This window comes from Gymnoscopelus braueri, assembly GCF_963280865.1.
Source record: "Gymnoscopelus braueri genome assembly, chromosome: 4".
NCBI classification, from domain to species: domain Eukaryota; kingdom Metazoa; phylum Chordata; class Actinopteri; order Myctophiformes; family Myctophidae; genus Gymnoscopelus; species Gymnoscopelus braueri.
In genome coordinates, this window is record NC_137605.1 from 30,494,796 (window position 1) to 30,516,819 (window position 22,024).

A 22,024-nucleotide genomic window follows, 5' to 3' on the forward strand; every position below is an offset into this window, starting at 1 on the left:
AACAAGAGTTCGTACAACTAGTTAACTCATTCTCAATACAATTTATGTCACAATAAGTGCAAAGCCGCTCTTCTATTACTCCTCTATACTATATGTACTGTGCTACACAGTATTTTTTGCCCACTGAAGAGCTCTAGAATGAAATAAGTAAAACATTTCTAAAAGCCACTGGTTTTTCAGTTTGTTGAACAAAAATGTAAAGTTAAACCTTTTCATCTCAAATTTCCTATAAGAATTCTTATTTCCAGCTTACTCTTTGGATGTAGACAAAACAAGACAGATACCATTTTCATCTGCATCGAATTGCCTAGAAAGTCACTTTTAATGATCATGAGTTTAAGGTCCTCCAATAAATATTTGCCAAGACATTCTGTCTAAGTCATGAATTCAAAAGAGCTTTTTCACTGATGTGCTCACAGGCAATGGTTTGAGGTGAGACCCTATACCCCCATGCATCTTTCAGCCATAAGACCAAGGACACACATGCATACACTGATGCAAAAACTCTCTCTCTCTCTCTCTCTCTCTCTCTCTCTCTCTCTCTCTCTCTCTCTCTCTCTCTCTCTCTCTCTCTCTCTCTCTCTCTCTCTCTCTCTCTCTCTCTCTCGCACGCACACACAGTGCCGATGTTTTCCTCTCTGCCTTGTGTGTGTGTGTGAGCAGTGGTGAGCTGTGGATTTTTTAACTAAGGGGGCTATATTTTATGACGTCACGTGCGCGCGCACGTGCACGCGCGCGCGCAGGCATGTGCACATATAGCAACATGCCTGCATATCCAACATAGCAACATTATTTTCCTTTTTTTATATAAAAGCCCTTTACATATATTCACCCACACATAAGTACTTAAAATAATCAATCAACTTGTCTTTACTTGAATAACTTTTTTTTAAAGACTTACATTGCTTTTAAAACAGTGTTTTTTAAAACAAGTAAAAAATAAAAAAAATACCCTTTTGCTACTCACCAAACAAAGACGGTTTTATGGAGTTGAAAGCCTACTTTACTAAATGGGAACACGTGAGTCCCCACCTCACGTCTAAAATACACTTTTTGGCCAGAAAATAAAATATTTCACCGGAATTAAAACCTGTTTTTCGTTACTCCACAGTGCCCTCTACAGATCTGGTCAATGGAATTTTCCTATTAGACCAGATTCTTCCTTCCGGTGAAATATTTTCTTTTCTGGCCAAAAAGTGTATTTTAGACGTGAGGTGGGGGCTCACAGTGTTCCCACTTAGTAGAATAGGCTTTCAACTCCATTAAACCGTCTTTGTTTTGGTGAGTACCAAAAGTGTATTTTTTATTTTTACTACAGACGAGAGGCTGCGCTACCGCGGTGCGAGGGGAAGAATCGAAAGTACCATTGCGTTAAGGAGAACTCCTTCTAACGCTATGGACCAGAGCTAGACAGGGATAAGTTTGTGAGTGTCTGGCAGGCTACTAGCTCTTGTCCTCTGCTAAGCGATTAACCCTTTCACACTCCATGGCTTTAATGTTATGCAAAGCAGCCAGGTTGAGGCCATTGTTAAAGGTGTTAAAGACGGCTCGCCCCCATAGAGGTATAATATAGCTCGCCCCTGACGGTGCGTTGTTGTGTTAATGATTGACGGCTCGCGGGCGGCTGACGGTGAGTGCTCGCGCGTGCATGTGGAGCTCGTGCATGTGGAGCACGCGCGAGCCCCCAGCCTGGGAACTAAGGGGTCGACGACCCCCCGTAGCACCCCCTTCAGCTCAACCCTGTGTGTGAGTGTGTGTGTGTGTGTGTGTGTGTGTGTGTGTGTGTGTGTGTGTGTGTGTGTGTGTGCGTGTGCGTGTGTGTGAGAGAGAGAGAGAGAGAGAGAGAGAGAGAGAGAGAGAGAGAGAGAGAGAGAGGAGAGAGGAGATTCACGTAGGGGAGGGTGTTGTCGTTGTCCATGGTGCTGAAACAGGCTCTGGTGCTTGACTAGATTACTGCTCCAGCCTAAACCAAGGAGCAGTTTTATCGATTTTCTTTCTCCTTTTACTATTTACTTCGACTACTGAAGGTCTTAATGTTGTGGTGACATCACCTTTACACATTGTCTGTGGCTATTGCATAACATCAGGTTTGATTAATATGACGGACACCACGTATAAGGCCATCTGGACCGTTTTGTGTTGCTCATCTCTGCCAGGGGAACGAGTGTTGCGTCGCCGCATATTAACTGGATCTACATGCCTGGCTCTATCGATTGTGAATACATAACAGAGCAGTGTGTGCGACGTAGTGCTGGCGTGAGGGGAATAATTAATTGCGAGTCATCTTGGTGCTGCCTGGAATTTTCCATTCACTGGATGTGTTTGCAGTTAAACCCCTCTACTATAGACTTCCTCATAGTAATATTATTATTATTATTATCATTATCATACAATCTCTCTGCCGATCTACAAGCTCACAACGCTTGTAGATTGTAGATCTTCTCATTTTGGCTAATGCCTCAGACTGACCTATAATTCAATTAGGCAATTAGCCTCTCTCTCTGTGTTTGTCTCTCTCTCTCTCTCTCTCTGTGTTTGTCTCTCTCTCTCTCTCTCTCTCTCTCTGTGTGTGTGTGTGTGTGTGTGTGTGTGTGTGTGTGTGTGTGTGTGTGTGTGTGTGTGTGTGTGTGTGTGTGTGTGTGTGTGTGTGTGTGTGTGTGTGTGCCTGCCTGCGTGCGTGCGTGCGTGCGTGCGTGCGTGCGTGCGTGTGTGTGTGTGTGTGTGTAAATGGTCGCCGGCTGCTGCGGTAGGCTACCATTAACAACCCCCGCACCTGCATTGCAGCGCTGCCGCTGCAGCTGCACGGAGCTACAGCAATGTCGACCTCTGGCTCTAAAAAGAAATTTTCCTCCACAGCAATGATACATGTCATAGTGGTGGAGGACTCAGTGATGCCCCATGCACCCAATAGCTACAGTTTAGAGTTATAGGTTTAACAGAGTCAGAGATATAGTCTACAACAGTGGTTCTCAACCTTCTCAACCAGTGTCCGGGGACCCACCAGTGGTCCTTGAGGGGGTTCAAGGTGGTCCCCAGCTAAATGATGGAGAGTTGGAAACCAAATGGAACTCTTGGGAGTGTAAAATGAAACCAACGGGTCCATTTGGTTTCAATTTTACGCTCAAGAGTTAAATTATTGTTAAACATCTGCATCACTTAATTTACTAGAAGTCTACACAATTAGAGAAAGTAGAATAATTTTATTTTGATCACGTTTGCCTGTTTTATCTCTAATACCTAATGGTACCACTACCACATCAATATAGCATGGAATTGTGGAGAAAATCTTATCCAACGACAACAACATATTCTAGGTTTTCGGTCTGAGAGGCTAAATCTCATCAAATGGTGGTCCATGGCTCAAATGCCGAATAAATAATGGACCTTGATATGAAAAGGGTTGAAAACCACTGGTCTACAACCATAAGCTACAACCAGCCAACCAAGGAACGGGAATCAGATGACAGACAGTCACAGACAGATGTGAACATTTTAACGCGTCCTAATTGGTAAACAAGTGCATCAGCTCTGCTCCGTCTCAATGACGTAACCCACGAATGTTGCTACGCAATATTATGCGTATGAACGCAATTCATGTGTTTATGGGAAAAAAAATCAAGATGAATTCTCATTGTATTAGACCACAACATTTTTCAAAATAGGATACATAGGCTAATAGCCTATAAGTATGAGATCAAATAGCCTCTATACAGTTTGTTGCATGCATATAGTGCCAATAACAGATACAAAGCGGTTTCCTAATCAATCATCATGCAAAAGACTGGACATGTGTACCGGGCCTAGATGGAGGAGGGGGCGTAATTTACTACTTGGGCAGCGGGGGAGGGGGTTAACATATAGGTGGTCTATCAGTTGAATAGAAGCACAAATGCACAATGGTTTAGCCTATTTGTGCATTTTGATGCAATTCTTTCAATATTAGGCTATTGGCCAATAATTGGGTGCATCACTTCCAGATTAAACTACCCCTCATGCATTCATTCATCTATTCATTCATTCATGCATGCATGCATGCATGCATGCATGCATGCATGCATGCATTCATTCATCCATTCATTCGTTCGTTCATTCATTCATTCATTCATTCATTCATTCATTCATTCATTCATTCATTCATTCATTCATTCATTCATCCATTCATTTAATCGTTCATTCGTCCGTCCATTCATTCATTCGTTTGTTCGTTCGTTCATTCACTCATCCGTCAATCACACCGATCACACCATTTTAGCCTTCAACAATTGATGATAAAACGTCCAGACGCGGCTCGTGACACACACACACGCACGCACACACACACACACACACACACACACACACACACACACACACACACACACACACACAGCATAGAATTATTGTACCGATGTTTGACTTAATATTGAAAGCAGAAAACATAGGTCTGCCTACCGTGCACAACAAATTTCAGGCGAGGTGACTTTACAGCACAAACCACAGCAAAAAGCGACAGCAAGATGAAATGTTTCATCTTTGAGGGTAGAAGACAGTCCACCTAAAATAATAATAATAATAATACGCTCTCCAAAAAGCCTTCCTTCTGTGGTTGCCACCTATTATTATTATTATGTCGCTGTTATACGTCCTCGCGCTGATTGGCCCCAGTCAGTGGAAGGAGAATGTTGTCCGTGTGCCTTCAGTCCGCTGTGGAGAGGATCGGGGTATCAGACAGACAGGCTCCACCTCGAAAACAAAAGGAACGGGGAGCGGAGATTGGAGGAAGCGCCAAAACACAGAAGTGCTTTGGTAAAAGCAATACTTTTGGAACCAGTGGGAATGTGCTGCTGGAACATGTGCGCAGCAATATTGTGCGTCAGTACCTGTTGAACAGAGAGAATCATCATCACTAGCCCTGAAACATGACTGTCATATATTTTATGACAGTCATGACGAAACTTCAACCTGGTGTTTGCACTTTCTCCCCTTTTGGCCAGTACATCTACTTAAACGTTCATATTTCAAATATAAAGTGCTTACCCCATGGCCACGGATGTTACAATTCACTTCGGTTGGGTATAAGTACCCGTATCTTCCGTATTGTTCAATAAAAAGCATTTTAATCCGATCGGTGGCCATTTTCTCATAGAGTTATAATGTCATCAGAGTGCAATACACCTCCAAACCAATAGGGTCACATGGCGAAAAAACTGAGAAAATGGCCATCAATCGGATTAAAAGGCTTTTTATTGAACAATACGGAAGATACGGGTACTTCTGAGGGTCCGTACATAATTGTAACATTTGTGGCCATGGAGTAAGCTCTTTATATTTGACATTTTAACGTTTATGTATATGTACGGGCCAAAAGGGAGAAAGTGCAAACACCAGGTTGAAGTTCATCCATGACGGTCGTGACAGACGACCGTCGTGTGATCCATCACACGACGTACATCATCACCGATTTTCATGTTCTAATAATGCTTTCTTAGAACATGCTTTCTTTTGAGTTTGCTTTTAATCTAATTATCTTTTTGGTATATGTTCCAAATAATCAACTAAATTGTTATGCTCAAGATCTGTTTAGTTTTCAAGAGGTCAATAAATTGTTATAAACCCTGTTGAAAATACACCAAATAGACCGTTTAAATCCCTACAATTCCGAATTCCCATGTATAAGTTTTCTTTTCACAATAAAATCTAGAATAATTATGATATAGTCTAAAATAGTCCAAACAGGCAGCTATAGTAGCCTAGCATATCCCAAATCAATCAACTTCTATTACTGTAGTAAATCAATAACTGTCATTAGCCACTGCCCACTTCAGTGAGATGAGTCAGCAATGTGTTTCTGCTGTAAAATGAATCTGCGTAGTTAACTGCCTAATTTTAAATGATAGCCATTTTGTAAACATGAACTGTAGATAGGCCTAATTAGCAGTAGTGTAAAGTAAGTATGTACATTTAAGTACTGTACTTAAGTACGATTTTAAGGTATTTTTTGCTTTACTGGAGTATTTTCAATCTACTTTTTCAGTATAGCCTACTTTAACTTCTACTCCACTTCATCTGAGAGGGAAATATTATGCTTATAGCCTACTCCACTAATCACTATACAATTATTTGAAAACTTTTTAGTTACTAGTTACTTTGTAGATTTGTATTATTATTACAAAACATATACTGCACATTAACCACTTCAGCTGATCTACAAGCTCACAAAACATCACAATGCAATGCATTGTGAGCTTGTAGATCTGCTATTTTCAAAAGATTTTTATCATTTTATACATTTGAAAACTTGTGAAATGGGTCATTCTGCATGATGAGTACTTTCTACTTTTGGTACTTTAAGTAGGCTCCATTTTGATACCAATATTTTTGTACTTTTACTCAAGTAGTAGCCTACATTTTGAACTTTTACTTGAGAGTATTTCTTCATTGCAATATTGATACTTTTACTTAAGTAAAACATTTGAGTACCTTTTCCACCACTGCTAATTAGATATATGACTGAAGAGCAAATTGTACAAATCCATGTGGGTTCATGAGGTTCCAATACAGCATGGTTGTATGCAAGAAAACAACATTACACACCACAGAGGTCAGTTTAGGGCTCTCTGCCTGAATGGCAATTGTTTACAGTCAACCTACAATCTATATAGCTCCTGTCATTGTAAGGGATAGGCTGAATCTTGGTTGATTAATCCACCTGACTGTCAAACGTGAGGTCAACCTGGTGGTGCTGCACTGTATGTTGGAATTTCTGCAGAAATGTAGCCTATATATGGACAGCAGCTTCTAGTCAAACATTACTGAATGTAAACATTTTGTCCAAGCCAATCCAGTAAAATCAGCGCAAAAGATGATTGCATGTGATATGCAATCATCTCTGTATACTTTCAGATACTTAGCGCAAATTATGAAATTATGCTTTCTAATGATGATGATTGAGAAAGAAGACCTCTTTTAGGTCTTCTTTCTAAAAGGTTTTAGCACCCCTTGGTGGTGAATACTAATATAAAGAATTGACACCCACGAGGACAACACTGGACATAAGCCTTTAATACATTCATGATATGTGTTAGTATTTCAACATTGAATGTATTTTCCCCCAAAATAAGTTAAATTAACTTAAGACTCGAAAGTTAAGTTAGATAAAGAAATACTTAGTGTAAATACTGTAAAATGACTAAAATTATCAAATGACCAAAGGAGGGAAAAAACATGTCACTATAGAGGTCTTCATCATTACTAAATGAGGTTAAATATATTGCTTAGTGCTCTTGAGGGATGCAAATTTAGTTGTTGAGTTTGACTGGAGCTTGTGTATCAGTGCTGATCTTCTGTTTGGATGATGGCAAAATTAAGGTGAACATGAATGTTTAGTGTAACTGATTCCATCACCTTGGAGCCAATAGGGAACTTAAATAGCCTAGCAGCAGATGTGAGTAGACTATAATGTTCTCAGTAGTGAGTGTTTGTAAGTCATCAGGACCATTGGCTTATAAACACTGCTTTAATCTGACCCTTGACTTCTCCCCCAAAGAGGAAGTAGATGTATTAAAACAGATCCAGGCTGGGCCTGGGGAGGTAACAGCCGCCAGACACAGATTGAGGCATGCAGAGGTAATCCAAAAGGGTTTAAATCTTTGCTCTTACACATGATTATAAAAAAAATCTGGGTTATTCTGGGCAAACTGCATGAGAGAGAGGGAAACTATTTGCTGTCCATTGAATCCATATTGCTGTGCAGTGAGAGAATGTCAGTGGTGCTCAAAGGTTAACATAAGCCCATCAGTCCATCACACTCATGATACATCATACATACAACACCTCCAGATGTATCAAGCCATGGTCACGGGTGAGTGGGTACACATGATCTTCTAGGTTTCACTCTTTATTAAGGCAGAAAGTAAATCAACAGTAAGGGAGATAAATTAGTTAATGTTCTACTGGTATTCAGGCTTGAGCCAGTAAAGTTACATGTTCCAGAGTATGGGACCATTACGTATCTCTGGGCAATGGGCATTATTTCATCTAATCAGATCATTAAGAAAACCATGTGTGCCTAACAGTAAAATATACAGTATTATTGTATTCTCTGGGACTGCAAGGTCATCTGTCTGCTCTAATCACCTGAAACAGGCCTCAGAGCTCTGAGATTAAGTTAGCTTAGTTCTGGAAAAAAGTGTTCTAATGCCATCTATCTAACAATAGCAGCTGAATCATTTTAAATAGAGCCCAAGAACGACCCACAGTGAGATTGACTTTGGGTAGACTTAATCTTTTTTGTTTTCTTTCATAATCACCGATCACAGCTCGAGGAAAAGCACAGAGACAACACAAGTTTAAATATAGGCATTTAATACTTTGAAATGCAAAGTTTTAAGTGTATCTTACAAACAAGATAGTTAAAACAACAAATTGAAAATGTTAAATGTGTGCACAATATATGCGTACACACAGCTTACATCCATTTTCATGGCATAACAAAGTATTGATTTGTGCGTGCTGTATGTACAGAGTAAGTTTATACAGTATGGTACAAAAGTGACACTAATCCTCAGCAACAGATGAAGTGATGGAATAAACCCAAGAGGACAAAAATGTCCTTGGTCTATACTATCATTCAGATTTACAAGCCAGCAATGATTACCGTAGTTTATCACTGATTTTCTCAGTCATGTGAATGTTCTTCAGGCACATTTGTTATGTTGTTGTGTTCTATGACTGTGGGTAAAAACTACATTAAATGTGAGATTACATGAATGTAAAAAAATGATCATAGTGACGTTTAAAGTAACAAGGATTCTCCTCAATCACCTGACAAAATCAGATAAAAAAAATAATTTAAAGGTGATCCAATCTGGACCTGAAAAATTATTGCATAAAGTGTGAAATGACATTGGGATACATTCTTATATACATAGTATTATACAGTATACCATCAACAAAATGGCACTACAATATTTTTAGGTTTTCCTAAATTGTATGCAGAACACAAAGTAATATTCCTGTCATGTACAGCAAAGGTCGAAAATAGGCATTTCCAAGTGTGTTTGCATTAGAGGCAGCCATTTGCTCTCATATCATACTTGGGTGGGAAAACGATGCTGTGGGGGTTCCCACCGACCGAGTATGACGTAAGACCAAAATGGCCGCCATGTGTATATGGTCAATTGCTGAGCTGACAGTCTCTGAAATGATCCCCTGTGGGTAAGCATAAATAGCAACTTTCGGGTCAAAGATCAAATGGTTGCTTGGCCTGTATTGACAGGTTGAGACATAAAGCCGCAAGCACACATGGATGTTTAACCAAGCACACCTGATATGTTTGATGACATACAGTATGAAGAAAATATATAAAAATTGAACTGTTTTCATGTGTGCCATTCCCAAAGTCTATGAAAATAAAATATATTTTTTTACACTGTCAAAAGGCTTGATCTACAACATTTAAATGGTATTTACATTTGCCTCATCATAATACTCCACCAAAACTAAATGCATGACAAACATGGGATGGATTTGCAGCCTCACACACAGCCTATTGTCTTTCTATTCTAGGCTCATGAGATATTCATCAGTTAGTTGACAAAGCCAAATGAGCACAGACATTTCAGCTCTAAAATTAGAAGAGGACAAGCAGTAGCCCAACAAATGGGCTTTAATTTGCCCTATGAAATACCAGAACCTTCTAATAGAGGACCGAGGCCTTGGGTGTCCCAGTGGGGTCTCCGTAGCACAGGAGGTGGTAGGGTCAATATTGAATTTTGGGTTTAGATCAGCTTCATGGTGAACCTGCCACCCTCCCCTCCATCTCCTCCCCCCGTGGAGGCACGGGGAACAAAGTCAATAGTTGTTGTGTGTTTGACCTGGCCTTTGCTCTGGCTCCAGAAGAACATGAAAACAAAACAGATTGCCACAGAACTGAGAAAGGACAGGAAGCCCATGGTGGTGGCAATGACCAATGTCTTAGCATCAAATGGGTATGGCTTTGCCATCTGAGCAGAGGAGTTGGCACTAGTTGAGTGTGATGACCCTTCTTCTGTAAGGAAGGGTATGGTGCGGTTTCGTGGGAACCCCCTCACCTGCAGACTGACCAACAGACTGTCATTGCCAGCTGCATTGCTTGCTGTGCACTGGTACGTGCCGCTATCCTGAACCTGAGCGTAACGCACTTCTAGAGTACCATTCGGCAAAACCCTGATTCGGCCCGTCAAAGAAAGCAAAGCTTTGCGGGCTGAGGTCCATGTGATGGATGGGGCTGGATCACCATCAGCCTTGCAGGAGAACAGGACAGTGGTGCCCTCTTCTACTCTAGCTTCCTGCGGCCTGTGATCAAGGACACGGGCTGAACGGCAGGTGAACAGCCTTGGGAGCTCCTTCTCTGAGAAGTCTCTGAATTCACGCTCTCGCACCATATCAGGAGATGAACAGGTAGGTTGACGCCCATCAAAGTTGAGCCGCAAACGCCTGCGTACCACCCAAAGAAGTCGGCAGTCACACGCCAAGGGATTCCCATCCAGTCTCAAAACCTGCAGGTTCCCAACTGAGTGAAAGGCACTCTCCTCCAAGGTGGTTAGCTGATTGGATGATACATTGAGCATGCGGAAATAGGCCAATCCCCTGAAGGCCCCCAGCGCTATTTGTAGCAGGCTGCCCCCTGCCAAGTGTAGCTCCTGGAGCCTCAGCAGGTCCCCCAACAGATTACCTTGTATGATTGTAATGGGGTTGTATGACAGGTCCAGGTAGCGTAGGTAGACCAGATGACGCAGCGCAGAGTACGGAACTACACTGAGGTTGCAATTGCTGATGACAAGAGAGGTGAGATTGAGACCGATCAGGCTGTTGCTAGCAATAGTGTCTAACATTGGCCAGTTTGCGATCAGGAGGCTCTGTAGGCGGTGGAGCCGGCGGAAAGCATTGTTGGGCAGTGCTGAGATGGTGAGGCGTAGCATGCGTAAAGTCGCCAGGCTCTGGAGCTGTGACAGTGCCTCGGTAGGGATGGAGGTCAGATTGCTGCGATCCAGATTAAGTTCCTGCAGGTTCTGCAGACCAACAAAGGCCCGCTGGGAGATGAATACCAAGTCATTCTCCCCAGCTTCCAGCGTCTGGAGGCCCACCAATTCCCTAAAGGTGAAGTCCAGGAAGACAAGAATCTCATTCTGACTGAGATCTAGAAAGCGCAGACTGGATAGGCCTGAAAACACCCCAACCGGGAGGATTTTAAGTCGGTTGCTCTTAATGCAAAGACTCCTGAGGTTCTGCAGGCCCTGGAAGGCTTCCACCTCTATCATAGAGATCACATTATCACTGAGGTCCAACTCTTGAAGTTGCGAGAAGCCAGAGAACTGGCGCCGTCCCAGAGTCTTAAGTTTATTGTGAGATAAGTCCAAAAACCTGGTGTCACTGGAAAAGCCCTCCGGCACTGAGGTGAAATGTCTTCCCGAGCAGTTCACTTCTGTTGTGTCAGGTCGACATGCACACCTTATAGGACAGCTCGCTGCAGAAACATCCAATCCAAAGTGGAGCAGGATGCTCCAGGCCCCCCATCGGACAACAGACTCCACAAACATCTTGTCTCCTGGCTGAAAAGGGAGACATAGTCAGAGGTGGTAATGTTTTTGACAATTCATGCAGTGGTATTGGTGATATCAATTGTATGCAGTAAAATTTTGTCGGGCATCTTCAAAATATGGGATAAAATAAAATGAATCTAAAGCCAGATGCAGCATGCCTGTACTCTTTTTATCTGTATTCATTTTATAATAATGTATATAATAATAATTATTATTATTATTGTATTATCATTATTATTATTATTATTGTCTCCGCCAGAGGTGGAGAGTATGTTTTCGTTCCCGTCCCGCTGTGTGTGTCCCCCCCCAGCCAAGCTAACATTGGTCAAGCTTCACGTGACACGTGACAATATGTTGTCACCAATGCTTTTGATTGGCTAGCGAGACGCATGACGAAATAAAATCCTATAAATAGGTGTATCACTTCAAAAAGCCACTGATGTTTTTGAAGTGAGGTAACATTGGTCAAGCTAACATTGGTCAAGTGACAATATGTAATATAAATAGGTAAGACAGGATTAATCAGGAACAGTACTGGCGGAGACCTGTGCTCAGAGGAGCACATTTTCTAGTTATTATTATTATTATTATTATTATTATTATTATTATTATTACCCTTATTATTATTATTATTATTATTACACTTATTATTATTATTATTATTATTATTATTATTATTATTATTATTACCCTTATTATTATTATTATTATTATTATATTATTGCATGTAGTTTGTTAAAATATGTATATTAAAACATACCGTTTGAATGTTGGGGTGCAGATTTTCATAACCAGTGGTGGTAAAATGGAATTAGGCTGAAGTCTTCTGTAGAGATGTATGTTGTCCTTGAGAATGGCCTGTTGAGAGAGAGGAGAGAGAAGAGAATCTTGAAGCAACATTAAAAATGCATGAATAGTGTTTTATAGTCTAGAGTCTACAACATTTTGAGGTAAAACTCCAAAATGCAGTCTGACTCTGTACACTACTGTAAGTCTTTCTTGCAGTGGATTTATAAGCCTGAGTCGTTGCGTATATTTTGACTTTCAGGCTCAGTAAGCAGTTGAAATTGCCTGCATTAAAATCTCTTTAATGCAGGCAATGAAATCCTAACATAACTGATTATGAAAGAATGCTTCCTCTCCACATCCTTTTCACTCAGCAAGTTCTATCCTCACATCTATGTTTCAGGCTGAAACACTAGAGAAATAAATTAATAAACCATATCAAAGACCACATACTGTAAGCTCTTCTGTACTCTAAAAGCACTCATTAGTACATCCAGCTTATAAACGTGCACGAGGCACCTGAGGGCATCTGGTTTTAAGCAAACCAACAGGAATCCGGGTCAATGATTAGACAAGGCAGGTGGAGTACACCTTGGGAATAGGAAGCGTTTGATTTGAAATGAGCATTTTTTTTGAAGGACATTAAATCTAATTATAACACTTATAATAACTGGATCCTTGCAACAAAGTGTAGAAAGTTTTCAACTTGTGAGAATGATGCCAATAGCCATGTCAATTGGGAAAATCAATATTATTATATCTTAATTAGGGAAAATACTCACAAGCACTCAAAAACAAATCAATGGGCAAAGACTTGAGTCATAAACTGACAAATCAAAATTGAACACATCAAAGCAGATAATATTTTACTATATTATTTCTTGCTCATGCACTGCCACTGTTCCACTTAAATGCTGGGACAATATTTACTGTAATTGATACATTGTCTTTAAAACCATGTCCAGAGCAACAAGGAGTAACTCACAAACTCTCAGCCTGCTATGTGTTATATTATCTCATGCTGCGAATGTAGCAAAGTAAAACAGAATCTGAATAATTTGTATTGCCAGTCCAGGTATGTTTGTGCATACATGGGTTTTGTCTTGTTAAGGTTTACACTGAAAGCAACAGTATACAAATATTTTACTATTTGCTAAAAAATAAACATGAGCGTAAAGGAGCTATTAACTACGACATGCAGTCATTACAAAGAAATTCAAGGCCATTCAAACCTGCCACTGTCGTAGTCTCTCACAGTCCACAATCAGAGACTTTCTAAAGGCTAGTTTATATTTATACGTCTCACTCAACCTCAGTGCATCCTCTCCATCTGAATGGCTAAATTGACAGCAGTGCCAGATCTTTGTCTCTCGCATTTGTTTTGAAATGCGTAGAACCACTTGTGTCACTCTCACGCCAGATTTACCGCGCACATAGTCCTGAGGATGGAGGAACTTGCACAATTTAAAAGTGTTGATCCCACTGCCATCTAGTGAAAGACAGAGACTGGCAGGTGTGCGATGTCGCCGGCTGGTGGGTGTCTGATTGAGGCCGGGCTCTCAGTCCTTGTGCACCCCTCACCCCACCCCCATCCCAAGCACACTGACTGGGACAAGAAATCCTCCTGGCTCTGCGATACACCATCTAGATACATCTTAGCCAAGGATCATGACCCTGGAGTCACTGCAAGAGCTGACCCTGTCTGTCAAATTAGAAAGTGAGTGAATAAGTGAACTTGGAAAATGTATTTCTCACCCTCTGTGAATACTAGTCACATGGTGTACTGTGTTACCAGTTAATTACACTAACTATTTTCTATTACATATATCCGCCTTGCACTTCTATTAGTGACACCATCAAGAATATAAAGGGGAATAGCACTCATTGCCCATGGCATGGTCTGAAATAGCCCTATCTGTGAACAGAAACAACTCTCCCAAAGCCATTACACACCCTACTCACATTTGTGATGTTTAAAAGCATAGCTTCAGGAGGCACTCTATAGACAATCCAATACCAGACTGATTTAGTGACCACTATGCGTCTTTAAAATTTTACTACCAAATGACCTTTGTTCTATAATGGTGTTACCAGTCAGCCTGTACAAGAAAATACACCCTCCTTTCCCCAGTCACCTTCAGCATCTTTCTAAATTAATTCTCAGCTTCAGACTTAATAACTGATGACATAGTCTTGAATTCTCATGCTTTATGGTTTTTGGAGTGATTTGTCATACAGTATGGATTGAGCTGTCCCGGGCCAAGATTTAAGAATGTTGTCCTTGAAGCTATACTGTCTTATTTTGTGGCCTTACCAGTGGATTGGATCTTGTCGGATTGGATTTATTTAATTTGCTACAGCATGGCTAACCTCGCCACATAGGGTCCACTTGACCGATAACATGATAGTTTAAGTGACGGTAAACCTTTTGCATAACTCCTGCTTTAGCTCTTATCTCATAAACCCTTACAATGTCAAACACAAGCAATATCAAAGTCAAACGGGAAATAACCTTCACCCGGACAATCGTAATACTAATATTTTCATAATCGACTCATCTATTGATCGTTCAGTTAATAAAGAAAGAAAGTAACAAAAACTATGGTAAATGCTCATCACACATGATCTGAACCCACCAAGAACTTGCTTAATTTATTTACCCAGCAGTAAAAAAAACATATTTTGGAATAAAGACCAGTTTTCATATTATGGTCAAGTTGTAGATAGCACATGTTAGAAATGTGTACACGATACATCAATAAATCAATAAACTGCCATGGATTTTACAGAGTGCACACAGCTGCAGATTCCCCTATTGCTGTTTTTAGTGTTCATCACACTGACCAAAGTGACTATGAGCTCATCACATTCATTATGTTGCTAAAGTGAATGACGCACAGCAACCTAACAGTCAACTGCAAAGAAATAAACAATGCAGTGATTCCCAAATTAACTTTGGTTCTTTTCACTTCTGTAATGGCTCCATTACAGCTGCGTTGAAATGAGATTGCTCTGAGCTCTAAGCTTTTAAGATTAATCTGACATTCCTCAAGATTCCATTCTTCCATGTTGGGACACACAACACGTCACACAACTTGTCAGACAGAGCAAACTTACTGACAACTTCAGATGAACAGTTCCATCGTAATACCACAGGTGTGTCACGTCTTATGGTGGAGGTGACTTCGGATGGGCTGAAAGCGTGTAAGTCTTTTAATTCCAACTGAATTTGCTCTTTCAAATGGACGTCCCTCCCTAGTAGGAAAATTTGCACGCCACCACATATGACAGAGAATGCTCAGTGAATGCCTTGCTGTACTTTCTGCCACTTGTCTAAGTACTATTTTTAGTCTGTGGTGGTGTGAAAGAAAAGACCTTGGCTCAAATCCCGAAATGAAGGCAGCTGGAACAGAACAACAGCGGAGAACAAAACAACAATCGAGATCACACAATGTGTGTGACTGTATGTGTTAGGGTCGCTGTATCTCTGTACCGTAGGTGAGAGAGAGAGGGGAGAGAGGGGGTGGAGAGACAGGGGAGAGAGAGAAAGATATGGTTGCATACTCTATGTGTGAGTATGAATTTGAGTTGTGTGTGTGAGTGCATGCTGGTTGTCATGCTTCTGTTTTCTAAATGGGTCTCTGAATATGTGTGCGTGCATGCGTGTGTGCGCGCGCGCGCGCGTGTGTGTGTGTGTGTGTGCGTGCGTGCGTGTACGTGAGCGTGTGTATGTGTGTGAGTGAAAGACAATTTCCTGGCACCTGCTGCTGTATGGTAGCCCCAGAGTCATGCTCAAGTGTGCAACTAGCATGTTTAAAAGGTGGGCAGAACAGCTGAGTGCCAGGCAACAAGAAAACAACAGAGCTCTTAAAATGTGTGTGCATCTTGCCCCATTGAGCAATGCCAGGGAACGTGGGACGTCGGACGAGGGCTCAAAAACTACTTTAAAGGCCCTCTTTAACTGGTTTTTATATATGAGATTTAATGTTGTCCAATCTGTATGGTAGAGTATGTTAATACAATATAACTTATACAATTGGGGTGGTTGTATTTGGTCTCCCTGCTCTTCTATTGAGACATTTAGATCCTGTGTCTAGGTGAGACATGACATTTGACACAATCCTGTTTCTGGTGATTAAATGTATCCCCTGAGCAAACAGGCAGCCTCTATTAGCTCAATGGTAAAACATTCAGCACTTGCGCAGGAGACCGGGGTTCAATTCAATCCTGGGTTACAACAGGAAAGTTGCATAAGCCTTTTCTCACCAAATTTTCAAAAAGTCCCATAAATGTAATGTAGGTCAATGAATACTAATACGAAACTGTAGGGGTGCGTTTGTTTGATTTCATATTTTAATTTGGCATGCATGGTAAAGATAAAGAGGCGCATATGTCTGTCTGGCTTCAAACTCATGTCTGTGACAAATATGATTATATTACTTTTGTGCCTCTGTGGGTTTTTGCATATTTGAAAAGTTTCCTTTTCAAAAGCTCAGGCTTTTGAGACATTGTTGCCAATTTACTGTGGAGCCTATATATTGTCAATGTTGGGTGCAAATGTCTGTGTGCCTGGTTATCTGTGCTGGTCTGTGTGCTTTTGTCCACATGTGTCTATTATAGAGTCTGCTTGTATGAGAGGGAGCGTGGGAGACGGGAGAAAGACAGAGGGGGAGACAGATGAGAGAAAGACAAAGACAGCAGAGCAGCAGACCAAATGATGGAGAGACAGGGTGACATACTGTACTAATAGAGAGAAAGATTGATGCAAAATAATTTACAAATGTTGTTTGTATTGGCAGGCAGTGACAGAAGTGGGTCACCATGACAACCCATTCAAGCCAGTATTACTACAGAGAAATGAAAGTGGTGTTCCAAGGGTGAGACCGAAGACACGTTCGCACAAAATACACTGTCTGCAATATTAATAATAGCACAAATAAATGAGAGGAGGGAATCTGTGCAGCCACAACGTGACATGACAAATTAGGTTGTTTCAGCTAACGGCATTGATGGGTTGAGAGCACATGAAGAAGGTCAATTGGTTTCAAACAAGAGGTGACTGATAGAAAGCAAGATGCTCTGCCTTTAATTGGCTCAGGCAGTTTATAAAAAATGTACACCCAACTCCTAATTTCATTTAAAACAGACTCAGACAGCAACAAGACCGGGGCAGCAGCTTATTAATATTTAGAGGGTTTGTGACACAGGGCAAACAATGATCATGGGTTTGTGCTGTAAGGAAACTTTAAATTAAAAGAAAGAAAGAAAATAAAACAGCATCAATTTTCTATTATTTCGCCCCTTTAGTCGCATTCTTCTGATGCAGGTTAAGGGGGAAAACAATTTGGTTGACCTCCTCAGAACAAAGAAAAAACTAAAGACAAATCACTCTAGTTTGTCATGGCTTGCTTTTTCCCTGAAAAGCGATCAACTACTTAATCCTCTCACACTATTGGACAGGTGGGGGGGTGGGTTTCTCTTTGGCACACTTACCGGCCTACCTGCTAATCTGATGGGGCCAGTCCACAATCCCACCTTGATTCCAATTGAGCCAGCCAGCTATAATAGTGCAAAGGCTAAAGGGGACCGACAAATCATTTGGAGTGCTGTGCCACTGCCAACACCACTAATGTGTCCATCCCTGTCAAAAGAGTGTTTTAGCAAGACACCGAAACCCTAGCTGCACCAGGATCACCATTCCTGGCTCCACCTGCTTTCTGATCCCACTGGAAGAATTAACACCATGTAGCCTTCTGTATGTCTGTATCTGACAGGGATACATGGAGTGACAAATTGCTAATACACTTTGTATAATTATAATGTTTTAAATGATACATTACAGTGTTTTTGTATGCGTTTCCCATTGGCTATCTTTTGGTGTGTGCTTTCTTTTTGGAGCAGTGTAAGAAGTTTGACCTTTGAAAATGTAAGATTGCCCCTGAGACTCATCCCACTTAATCCTGTCCGATCTACAATCAGTTTTGGTGCAAAATGCGGAAAATCTATTGAAATGATAATGTATCTCAAAATGTGGTATTTGGATATTTTACATGAATAAAAACAAATTTGGCAAAGAAAGAGGCCACCTGAACCCTCGCAAACACAACTAAAGACCTTTCTGTTTGGCGCTGCCTTTGATTTTTGTTTTTCTTTCTCTTCTGAGAACATTTGAGAACCACAGCATTAAAGACTCAACTCTGTAGCATGACATCTTTGTATAGCATAAAGCCTGTATTATTGATATAAGCCACAGGCCAGTGGCATTAAATTCTTAACTCAAGGTTTCATACCCCACTGGTACAGAACATATTATCTCTTTATTCATCTACATGAAAACATATGGATGGTGAACTTCAAATGACTATGTGGCCTGGATATTCCTTTTGTATGCAGCAGGCAACATGCTGCAGGCACATATTCTGTCCTGTATAGACTGTCTTTATCCCTCCAAATGGGTGTAGAAATGAGCAGAAAACAAACAAAAAATGCTGCCCTTTGAGACAGTTGACCCGGGGCAGCACTGGTGTGAAAATTGAGAGTGCTGCCCTTTTGGTGTAAAGAGGGAAAAAAATATCAAGGTTTTAAATTGATGCTAATCTTATTGCCTTTTAAATGCAAATAAAAACACAGACTCTCCGTCAAAAGGCCTTGCCTGAATTCTGAATAAGAATTTGTTCTTAATTGTTTTGCCTGCAATGGTTATATAATAAAAAATAAATAATTTGATGAGCATGTGTGTGTTATTCCAAACTCAGTGCTTCACAGATATCTTCAGTGCTCTTCAGCTATATGCCTGTTATTAAAGGTTGCGGTAGTGAAGTCGAAGCTGCAGTAACATTGTCAGAGGACATTCTCTTATTTTTTTCCCCTAATGGGACAGTGACTCTGCAGGCAGTCTTGCCTCCTGGAAATTGTATAATTATGATATAGAATGTGCTTTAAAATCGTATCTGACTGCCGCTGTGACCAAACAAAACACAGTGATAGAAGATATATTCATCTGATTATAATCAATTCCGGTCTGGTCTGGCCAACTATTACAACAATTCCAGATAAATCGTTCCCTAACAAGGAGACGGACATACTTCCTGAGCACAAAATGTCCTCTGATTAAATTGCCTATTTGGCAGAGTCCCAAGCATCAAATCCTTGGCACTCTCTTGATGTGGATGTGGCTCCGCAGCCATACTTCACCATTATGATATCTTTCCTCATTATGACAGGAAGAGAAGACTGACTGCCTGTCTCAGGGGAGAGTTTACCTCTCCACTGTGACTAAACTGTTACTCCTGTAACTTATCAGACTGCAGGTGAGACAAAAATATTCAAAATAATCTACCATTAGCCAAGTTAACAAATGTAATGTTTAGGTTCAATAACTGAAAGCAACATATCCAGCTTGAGAACAACATAGGCTGAAAATACAACACTGTTGGCGATCCTAATACCAGCACCCAAGGGGAAAAAGAGGATGCACCATCAATCTAGTTATAGGCTAATCGTAAAATGCACTATAGGCTACAAACAAATTGACTTCACGTCCACTTTAAGGGTAGCTATCAAAGTTATTTCACACAGTCAATTCACGTGTAGCCTATAGTGCCACACTCAATAATAGTTGCTGAATATAGATTTTACAGCAGTAATTTCACACCATGCATTTGATTTGACTGAAATAACGGATTTGTGCATACATCCAGTTCATTAAGAAAATCTAAATAGTGTGCTGGCTCTTTAAACATAGATATAAGAACGGGAAGATCACTAAAGATGGCTCTTCAATTAGGCTACTGTCACCATAAACAGGTCAAATAAAATATTCAAAACCTGTATGTCCAACTGTCTGAGCTTAAAATAGTAGCTAGTGGAGCGAAAATGAAAATTCATTGTGATTTTCTGCTCAACAGACTGACAGCCTAATAGGCGGCGTTTAGGACTAAGAAGTAAACAACACATTTCAGAAATGAATAATCAGTGGTGTAAAGTAACTAAGTACATGTACTCAAGTACTGTAACAATTTTGAGGTATTTTTTATACTGGAGTCCAATTTTCAGTACTTCTACTCCACTTCTACATCTCAGAGGTACTTTTACTCCACTACAATTATTTGAAAACTTTAGATAGACCTACTAGTTATTTTGAAGATTTAGATTATTCTTACAAAACATACAATAACCACTTGAGCCCTATATACATTTCAGCCATTTGAAAATAGCAGATCTACAAGCTCACAATGAGTCACACTTTCATACATTTTGTGTTAGGCTTGTGCATAACGTACTTTCTACTTTTGGTAGGCCTACTCTTAGTACATTTTGATACCAATACTTTTGAACTTTTATTCAAGTAAATTTTGAATACGGGACTTCTACTTGTAACAGAGTATTTCTAAATTGCAGTATTGATACTTTTACTTAAGTAAAAAATGTGAGTAGGCTACTTTTTTCCACCACTGACAACAACACATTTCAGAAATAATTCAACTTACCAGTTTGAAGGTGCATGAATGTATAGGTTACTGCAGAATCAGATGCTATATAATAACTATAACGTGTATCCCTTTCAGCCCCACACAATGATCTTGACAGGATTTCCCGCGTCTGTTTCTGACTGTTTCGCGCAAGACTTGGAAACATCTGCCTGAAGACTCTCAATTTAATTCGCCCTCCTTTTCTTCATTAATTTCTTGCCACTGCATGAACCTCGGGGAGTTTCAGAATAATTACGATCGTGAAATAATTTAGGTCGACTTATATCTTTATTCTCTTGATGCTTCAGAAAGCCCGCCTTCCTTCTGGATCCGTGGTGGTGCTGATGCTGGTCCATCCACACACATGATCTGTTTACACAGCGTCCGGACTGCTGCTTTACCGCATGTCAACTACTGTTGCCAGATTGTGTGAGAGAAATAAGCAACCATGTCTAGGAAAACATGCCCAAAAGAATCCACATGAGCACAAGCTGTGCTCATGTGGATTCTTGGGTTAGACTCAGTCTCTATTTCTCTAACCCTATTGGCTATTATAAAAATAGCAGATCTACAAGCTCACGTTGTGCGCTGTGAGCTTATAGATCTGCTATTTCCAAAGAAAAATATTGAAAAAAATGAAAATGTAGGAATATTTTCAAATCCAAAAAATCTTGTAGGCTATATGGGGGTCTCTGGCACAAAATATTTTCAGAAGGTTGAGTCAACTACAAATACATATTAATTTGGGGGCAACATTAGGAAATAAGCCGAAAGCAACTAGCCTACACTTTAGAAACAAGCCAAAAAAACGCAACCCGCAACTAAGCAACTTTACAGAAAAACAAACCCAAAGTCTCTTATAACAAGCAGACATGGCAACACTGCGTCCGGAGTGCTTTACCGCATGTCAACTGAACAAGTGAGAAAACTCCATTGATTTATAACACCGTCCGATGGTCCATCCACACGAGAGGGTGGTTTGGTCGAAGAGCCATAATAACAAAGAAACTGTTGACAACATCCACATCGCTACAGACGCGCAATGTGGTGGCAAAAGACTGGCAATGACCAAACTATAAGCTCTGACGGGATTTGTGATTATTTTTCTTCCCTTAAATCCGATTGACTCAGAGCGCTGGCATGTGTCCAGGTCAGCACATTACTATCACCTATATTATGGAGGGAAGGAAAATGCATGGGTCAGCC

The 22,024-nt window shown here is 40.6% G+C and overlaps 2 protein-coding genes across 4 annotated transcripts in view; both read right to left on the reverse strand.

The window, feature by feature from the left end:
* Positions 1-4,652, reverse strand: part of LOC308083214 (semaphorin-7A) — a 30,757-nt gene extending 26,105 nt beyond the window's left edge. The window contains exon 1 of the mRNA XM_080425446.1: positions 4,432-4,652. Within this exon, the coding sequence (XP_080281572.1) occupies positions 4,432-4,510 (79 nt within the window). The 5' untranslated portion in view covers positions 4,511-4,652. The remainder of the gene's footprint in view (positions 1-4,431) is intronic.
* Positions 4,653-8,428: 3,776 nt separating this feature from the next.
* On the reverse strand, positions 8,429-20,921 carry lingo4b (leucine rich repeat and Ig domain containing 4b). Of its 3 annotated transcripts, none has more exons than XM_080425458.1 (3): positions 20,837-20,921; positions 12,322-12,419; positions 8,429-11,570 (listed from the first exon to the last, which is right to left on the reverse strand). In XM_080425458.1, exon 3 carries the CDS (start codon positions 11,556-11,558, stop codon positions 9,759-9,761), a length of 1,800 nt encoding a protein of 599 aa, XP_080281584.1. In that variant the 5' UTR covers positions 11,559-11,570; positions 12,322-12,419; positions 20,837-20,921; the 3' UTR covers positions 8,429-9,758. The 3 variants fall into 3 exon arrangements, with proteins under 3 accessions (XP_080281584.1, XP_080281582.1, XP_080281583.1); XM_080425456.1 differs by lacking the exon at positions 20,837-20,921 and adding an exon at positions 15,465-15,732; XM_080425457.1 differs by lacking the exon at positions 20,837-20,921 and adding an exon at positions 15,461-15,732.
* Positions 20,922-22,024: the final 1,103 nt, after the last annotated feature.